This window comes from Chelonoidis abingdonii, chromosome 6, assembly GCF_003597395.2.
Source record: "Chelonoidis abingdonii isolate Lonesome George chromosome 6, CheloAbing_2.0, whole genome shotgun sequence".
In the NCBI taxonomy this organism is placed as follows: domain Eukaryota; kingdom Metazoa; phylum Chordata; order Testudines; family Testudinidae; genus Chelonoidis; species Chelonoidis abingdonii.
The window spans coordinates 48,148,739-48,157,070 of record NC_133774.1 but is presented as its reverse complement, the minus strand read 5'-3'; the positions used below and the strand labels follow the sequence as shown (position 1 = coordinate 48,157,070).

The window sequence follows — 8,332 nt, the reverse complement described above, 5'->3', positions numbered from 1 at the left end:
TTTTGCTGAGATTGTGAATGAGTGTCCATTGTGAACCCTACAATACTTAATTTGCACATGACCACCCAGAGTGAGATATGCATCTTTTAACCACTGCATGAGGGTATGCAGATCACCTTTTGGTGACTTGCCCTAACGCACAGACCTAGAGAATATAATTATTATATCTACTGAACTCCTCAGGTATTATCCCTACATATATCTCACAATGATTATGACCAGCCAGGAGACTTCACATAACATTCTTTGGTAGACTAGTAGATGCCAGTCCAAGGGGACCGCTGTAACCCACTGCCCCCTGCCAGCTGGCACCAAGAGGTCCTTGGATCACACTAGGCAAGGGCAGCTTTCACCCCACTCAGGCTTCTGTACTGGGACAAGGGTATTACCCTGGGGCTGACTCCCGCCCACCGACTGGCCCTGACTCACCCTGGTATTGGCCCAGCATGTTGCCTGGGTGCGCAGCCAGCACCTGTTTACGCCACACTGTTTTTCGGGCGTGGGTGGGGGTTAGTAACTGGCGTTAGCCAACACACAGCTGGGCACCTCGTGTAGACGTGACACCTAGCAACGGTGCCAGCCGCGCCGAAGCACCTGCTACTGCTCCGCGTGGCGGTGGCTGGGCCTGACGCAGCGCCAGCGCCGCAAAAGGGCTCCGGGGACTCGGCGGGGCCTTGCGCGCCGCGCCAGGGACGTGCCTCGGGAGGCGGGACACAGAACAGCTCCCGCCCGCGCTCCTTGGCCTGTGAATAACTGCCCAGAGCCGCCCGCACCCAGTTTCACGCCGCCGGTGACTCACTCACTCACGTCACGTGCCCCAGCGGCGTTCGAAACCCAACGTCCGCCCTCGAGGGGGCGGGGTCGAGGCACCTGCCTCACGGCAGCTCAGCCCCGCCCCCCCCAGGTATCACCGAAACTGGCGGCTGGAGGAGCTCGAGCCGTTGCAGCTGGTAGCACCTCGCCGTGAGGAGTGTCCGTGCCGCAGCCCGAGTCCTGCCGAGCGCAGTCCGTCCCGGCCAGAGATGCGGGGGCGCCGCTGGCTGCAGCTGCTGCTACTGTGCGCGGCGCTTGTGGCCGCCCCAGGTAAGAAGAGAGCGGCCGGGAGACGCTGCGCCGCCACAGGGGCTGTAGCGGTGGCCGTGGCCGTGGCGCAGTGCTGGGACCGGGCTGCTGGTGTCTTGGCCCCGCCACCCCCGCGCAGGGTGGGAGGAGCTGGAATTCGGCCCGATCGGTCCAGATTCCCGTTCCCCCGCCCGGAGCTGGGCTGACTCAGCCGGGACACGCAGCCGAGACCCCCGGCTGGGAGCAGTGGGCGCGGGGATCTGAGGCGCTCAGAGGGACTCTCCCCCCAGGTAGCCGCCCCCAGGCTTTAGCAGCACCCGAGTGCGGTTCCAAGCGCGCGGCTCTCCCCGCTGCGGCCACGGGTCACGCCCCTTGCCCAGGAGTTGGCGGCCCCGACAGTCAAACGTACGGTGTGATTCGCTTGCGCAGGGCTGTTCTGCGGGGAGGGAGGCAGGGAAGCTGGCCCTCAAGGGCGGCGGGGAACTGGTTCCTCCGTTAAGTGCTTTCCGGGCAGAAGAAGGGCCGAGCTCTGCCCGAGGTTGCTCACAATCTAAAGCCAAGTCCCAGACACCTGAAGATCAGTGTTAACTCCTTAAATCGCACTTAGTTGCAAAGAGGACGCCAGAGCGGTTTTTGAAACTGGGACATAATGCGCTATGCAAGCTGCTACATTCTGCCCCAGCTGTAGCTTGAGTGGCCTTTGTGGGTAGGATGACTAGACAGCAACTGTGAAAAACCAGGACGGGGGTGGGGGTAATAGCAGCCCATTTGAAAAAAAAATCCCCAGCTATCGGGACTGTCGCTATAAAATCGGGACCTCTCTTCACCACCCACTGCAGTTATCTTATCTACAGGTAAGGGCCACTTGGGCCCCTGTGGCAATTTAACGAGTAAGAGAAAGTATTGGAAAACAAACTTGTGTTTTTATTTGGAGGGAAGGGGGTGGAAGCTAAGCACTTCTGGTCACTGATGCCACAGCATTTGGGGATCTAGGAGGAGCTATTAATCAACAGCAGTGGCAAGGGATGGGCCAACTCCATCAGTCATGGATAATGCACAATTGTTATCAACTATTTTCTCTAAATGTCCCTTCCCCATTCACACATCATTTCTGAAATGAACTTTAGCCAACTTAAACTTGGTGTGGACTCACTGTGCCTTTTGAAAGTTAAATGGTTTATCATAAATTGGATCAGATTCCCTTTTAACTTAATTAGATTCTCAGGTAGAAATCAATGGAACAGACATAAAAAACCTTGAGGTTGAGTCTCTGACATGACTGACATCAGAAACTTAGGTCTCTTGTAAGCAGAGCCTTTCATTTTGCTACTTTTTATTTTAATAGTGCGCAGAATTTAACTGGTTTAAAAACAGTTTGTTTCACTATTTTCATTTGGATGCTTCAATACTTTACACAGCGAAAATCTGGTGTGTCTTTTGGAGGAGCGATAGTCTCAATTTTTATGAAAAGTTAAGATACACAAGGCATAGTGCAATATGTAGAAGATACAATTAGCGTCCTATCCCAGTGTGACAACTACTTTGTTAAGCAAATGCGTTGTTTCTCTCTGGATGCTAAATGGCCTCAGAAGTAATATATAACTACTGAGCTATTCTGAACCTACTGATGACTATTCCCCTGACCTTATTACTTTTTAATTTTCCTTGAGAGTTAATATTTGGGTTCTGTGTTTCTGCATTAAATGAATGTTGAATATAAAATGCGGAATATTTGATTATTAACTTGTATGAGTAAAAAAGTAACATTAGCTTTTTGTTTTAATAGAGGATATTTTTAAATGCTGTATCTCCTATAATGTAAATCTGTATCTCATCCATTCGCTATTGAATCTTTACCACATACATGGATAGCACTGATATATACTGTTAGCACTGATGTATACTAGTGTTGAGTGCATACTTCTAAAATAGATATTCATTGGTTGGATTGGAAAACATGGGGGAGTTGTTTAAATTAATGTAGGAAACTGACACAAGAAACATGAACACTTTTCTACTTTCTGTTATATGGTAGCAGTTTTTTAAAGCTCTGGACATGGATGCATTATAAAATTCCAATTATATTGTACAACTGGTTACTGATTGACAGACTTGACAGCTATGCACCTTGCACTGTTTGAAAACTGCTGAACTATGGTACAATTGACTCTTAAATGTACATTGTCAAGTAACTTGGGACTTGTCTAATGATAAAAAAAAAAATAGTACTGCTTAAGTACACCTATAGCGTAATCAGAACAACCTCATTTCTGTGAATGCAGTTAGTTATCAGTACCATATGGGGATAAGCAACAAACTGTACTGGTATTAACACTTATACCGGTGTAACTTAGTGCAACTACTTCAGTTAACGAATGACTTTTTTAGCCAAAATAGTTGCACCAGTAAAACTTGCTGTAACTAATGTCAGTTGACATTAATGGGTATCATTCTCTTTACACCCCTAGCTGACATCGCTGTACTAGCAAATGCCTTACTGTAGATTGTTAGCTTATTTTGTTCAGGGAAATGGCATACACTGTACCAGCAAAGGAGTTCTAATCAATATAAGCTTTCTAGCAAACTCTTCCCTAGTGTAGACTATGCCTCAGTATAAATGAAGGAAGCATACTGGTAGAGTTACACTGTAGACATGCTGCAGGGCTTTCAGCAATGCAGTTTACTTTCATATGGATGGTTCAGTGGTGTTAGGTAAGCTGCACTTGTGTAAACTGAGATTTGCAATGGTGTAGTCACATTTATGTTTCTAACTTAAGTATTTATGTAGTCCCCCTTCATTGTAGTTGTCCTCACAACACTCTTGGGAAGTATTTACAGATTGGGAACTGAAGCATAGAGAGAGGAAGTAACTCACACAAGAAGTTTGTGATGGAGTAGGGAATTGAACTCAGGTTTCCCCTGTCTCAGGCTAGCAGCACCCTTACTGCTTGACCAGTACTAACACTCATGTTTTCTTTTCTGTCTTGCTCTGAAGACTGAGTGCAATTAGGGGCTTCTCTAGATGGGGAAAACTGTTGATGTAGCTATGTTTTTATTTTTCCTCACGTAGATGGCTCAAGCTTTGTTTACTTTGATTCAGCTACTTACTCAAGTAGGCTTGAAAGGGTTAGGTATTAGTAATATTTACTAATATTTACTAATACCTAACCCTCCACCAAAAAAAAACAAGAGAATTTGTGCATGGACATTGAATAATTTAACATTTATACATGGTGTAATAAAGGAATTGCATCGTTGTAGGGTAATAAGCTAGAAGAAGAGAGAGAGAGAAAACTAAGGACAATCTGACTGGATTCAAGCATTGTTGCTAACTTTATTTTCTGTTAATGCCCTTCATAGTTTAGAATGGATTGGACTATCTATTTAACGACATTGTACTAATCTGTCTCTTTCTTCCTCTTTAGTGGAAAGTCAACCCAACCCTCCAAAAGGAAGAAGTTTTATTGGCCAAAAGGTTGAAAATAAAAATGCCTCTGTAAAATCATATTCTGTGGATGACTTTGCTACAAAAATCCTGACTGGAAAACTGACTACAGTTTTCCTCCCTGTAATCTACATCACTGTGTTTCTTATTGGTTTACCAAGCAATGCCATGGCTTTATGGGTCTTTTTCTTCAGAACCAAGAAGAAACATCCAGCTGTGATTTATATGGCTAACCTGGCACTAGCAGATCTTCTGTTTGTCTTCTGGTTCCCTCTGAAGATTGCATACCATATAAATGGCAACAACTGGATCTATGGTGAAGGACTTTGCAAAGTACTCGTTGGATTTTTTTATGGAAATATGTACTGCTCCATTCTTTTTATGACATGTCTCAGTGTCCAAAGGTACTGGGTCATAGTGAACCCCATACTACACTCAAGAAAGAAGTCCGAACTGGCACTAGGAGTTTCAATTGCAATATGGATGCTGATTTTCCTGAGCACCATTCCATTGTACCTTGTTGATCAAACTGCATATATTTCAAATCTTAATATTACTACTTGTCACGATGTGTTGCCCCAGGATGTATTGGCTTGTGACATGTTTAATTATTTCCTTTCTCTAGCAATTGGAGTCTTCTTATTCCCAGCTGTTCTCACAGCTGTTGCCTATATACTAATGATTAAGACTTTGAATGCCTCCATTACAGATGTAAACATTGGAAAGAAACGGAAAAGAGCCGTCAAGCTCATTATTGCAGTACTATCCATATATCTTATCTGTTTTATACCTAGTAATATTCTACTTGTAGTGCACTATTCTCTGATCAGAGACTATGGCCAAAGTCACGTGTATGCCTCATATATAACAGCGTTGTGTCTTTCCACTCTGAACAGTGGCATTGATCCATTCATCTATTATTTTGTTTCAAAAGACTTCAGAGACAACCTTAAAAATGCTTTCCTTTGCCGAAGTGTGCGAACTGCGAAGAGGATGCAAGTCTCTCTTTCATCAAATAGATACCCTAAGAAATCCAACTCTGATTCTTCTAGTTCAAACACAACTAAGACAACTTACTAAATCTTCACTTGTAGTGAAAAAATGAACATTTATTAATATAACAGTGAGCCTATTGTGTATAACGTGAATCTTTTATTTTTTACAAGTGCATATGAAGCAAGCATCTGAATTAAACCACACTGAGACTTTAATTTCAAAACTGGCAACTGTTTACCTCTGTGAATTCCACATGGGAATATTGAATGGTATGGAAAAATCAGCACGATCCTGAGTTTCCGATACTGTTTGAAAAAACAGTATTTATTCTCTAAATGGCAGAGAACTGCTGTAATGCTTTAATACCTATGGAATGTTGGATGGTGCTTTATTTTAATCACTTCTGCATTTAACTCAATGTAGTGAAGGATGCTTTATTTTTATGACTTGGTTATTGTACTTTTGTTTTATATACTATTTTTGTATACTAGAAACAAACAATTTAAGTATCTTGTTTCTTTAGGGCCCTGTCCCTTTGTACATAACTCCAGTAAGATCAATTAAAGTAATTTGGGTAAGTAAGAGCACCCTCTTAAACCACAGGAGGTCAGTTTCTTATGCTTAGTAGAATCTATATTGTCAATTAGATTTTCCTGCTATTGCAAATACTGAAACTGGGGAAGCCTGATAAAATTATAGTCTGTTTGCTATCTCACTGGTATCAGTTAGCACTGAGATAAACTAACTTGTTATTTGATAGGAATATATGCTGAGGCAAACTGTTTTCTATGATTTTGGCTAATATGTGATCTCAATGGGGCATAATATGCTGTATTTGTAGAATTATGTCATGTAGCTCTTTCATTTTTATGTACTACTTCATTTGTATTAAGATATATAATGTAAATTAAGTCACTTTTTATAACTTACTATGTTTGGAAGTCATCATTTCTGTTCCTGTTTAACACTTTCATATGTCAGTGATCTGATTTGCATTACCAGATTTTAGGTTAAAAAAAGTTTATTTTTCTTAAGTACAAATGTAGAGTTTCTCACATCCGACTGCAGTATTAAAAATTAAGTAAACTTGCCTAATGCTACAATTCATTAGTGCCAACTTTATTGATGGGAGGCATGTGTGTAGATGAGAGGAACAGCCAGACACAAGGAACAGCCAGACAAAGTAATAATTCAAAACAGCTGACAAACAACTTTGGTGTGCACAAACATATCTAATTTACCTTTTAGTTAAATTTGGTTAATGAACTAAGGTGTTTTTATTTATTTTTAATTTTGCATTCATTAGACTTAATCCATTATGGATGCTACATAGCATCACCCACCAGTTTTTCAGAGTAAGAGTGAGCTTATGTTCAGTTGAAGCCTTGGTATGAGGATTAAATTTAAATTCATAACTTCTCCCTGAGTGCCTGAAAAGATCTATGTAGTACTGCCTGTTTAGGGCTCTTAAGTGCTACTGCAATATAATGGTGGACCCAGCATCTCATGCTGCTAACCACTGTACAAACAGAACAAAAGATGCCTGAAGGAGTTTAGTCTATATATGGAACAACCACTGGATATGGACAAAAGGGGAGCACAAAGAAACCCTTCTGTTCAGCATGAGAGGAAGTGGTCTTAGCAAACCAGCAGCTTAGCCTTATGGGGGTCAGTGGAGAAACCCTGAATCAAAAACAAAACAAATTCCGTTTTGTTTTGTTGTGTTGTTCTACCACAGTAGTGCCCAAGCTTTTCAGATTCATTGCACCCCCCCCCCTTTTTTTACCCTTGTTCATGTCCCCCTGCCCCCTTGGAGCCAGGAGTGGGGCCTTGGCTCCAGGGGGGTGGGGGAGAGGAAGGGACATGGACAGGGGCCTTGGGAACAGGGATATGGGCAGGGACGAGTGCAGAGCAGTGGTGGGGCCACAGCTGGGGATCGCACTGTGGGGGCACACTGCCCCTGCTCCTTGTGGGGGCTGGCCCACCCCTGCTGTGCCCCTCCCACCCCAAAATTCCTGTGCATCTCTCTAGAGAGGTGTGCCCCACAATTCGGGGACTTCGACAATATATGCTCACTTCATTTTTTTTTAAAGTCAACTATGGTCTGCAATCTTAGTAGCTTACAGTGTTTCAAATGATGTGTTAGCTTAAAACAGTAGCAGGATATTATTCATGCCACTGTTAAGTGTGAGCTCTCTAAAGCTGTGTCTACACTAGAAACTGTGACAGAAAAGGAGCATTTCCAATAAGTTAGCTTTCATTATAAGCTCCATGCAAAAAATGGAATAATCTCAAATATGGAGTGGACACTAAAGTTAATATTGTAAGCTGTGGCACTGAACAGTTTCGTTGTGTTGGCTGAATTCACTGTACACAGCAGAACTTTCTTGCACAGGGGTTCTCAAACAGGGTCAGGACCTCTCAGCGGGTTGCAAGCTGACAACCTCCACCCCACACCCTGCTGTGCCTCCAGCATTTATAATAGTGTTAAATATATAAAAAGCTGTCTTTAATTTATAAGGGGGGGGGGTTACAGTCAGAGGCTTGCTGTGGGAAAGGGGTCACTAGTAAAAAAGTTTGAGAGCCACTGACCTTGCTTCTCTCCATCCCATTCCCTTCTTTCAGGGCAGCCCTGCAACCTACCCCTACTATTCATGCCAGAGACTCTGACCTTTTCCCCAAGTCTATTTCCTACTTCACTTCATTCCTCATAACCACCCCCATTTCAGAGGCTCTGGATATTGCCTCCTTTTCACTGATGCCAGAGGCTAGATGTGTATCTCCCTCCCCTCTCATTGTTAGGCTTCTGCGTGTGTCTTCCCTACAGCG

The 8,332-nt window shown here is 43.6% G+C and overlaps 1 protein-coding gene across 1 annotated transcript; it reads left to right on the top strand.

The window, feature by feature from the left end:
• Positions 1 to 791: 791 nt before the first annotated feature.
• On the top strand, positions 792 to 6,432 carry F2RL1 (F2R like trypsin receptor 1). Its single transcript, XM_032774375.2, has 2 exons — positions 792 to 1,083; positions 4,488 to 6,432. The coding sequence occupies exons 1-2, from the start codon at positions 1,023 to 1,025 to the stop codon at positions 5,585 to 5,587; spliced, it is 1,161 nt and encodes a 386-aa protein (XP_032630266.1). The 5' UTR covers positions 792 to 1,022; the 3' UTR covers positions 5,588 to 6,432.
• Positions 6,433 to 8,332: the final 1,900 nt, after the last annotated feature.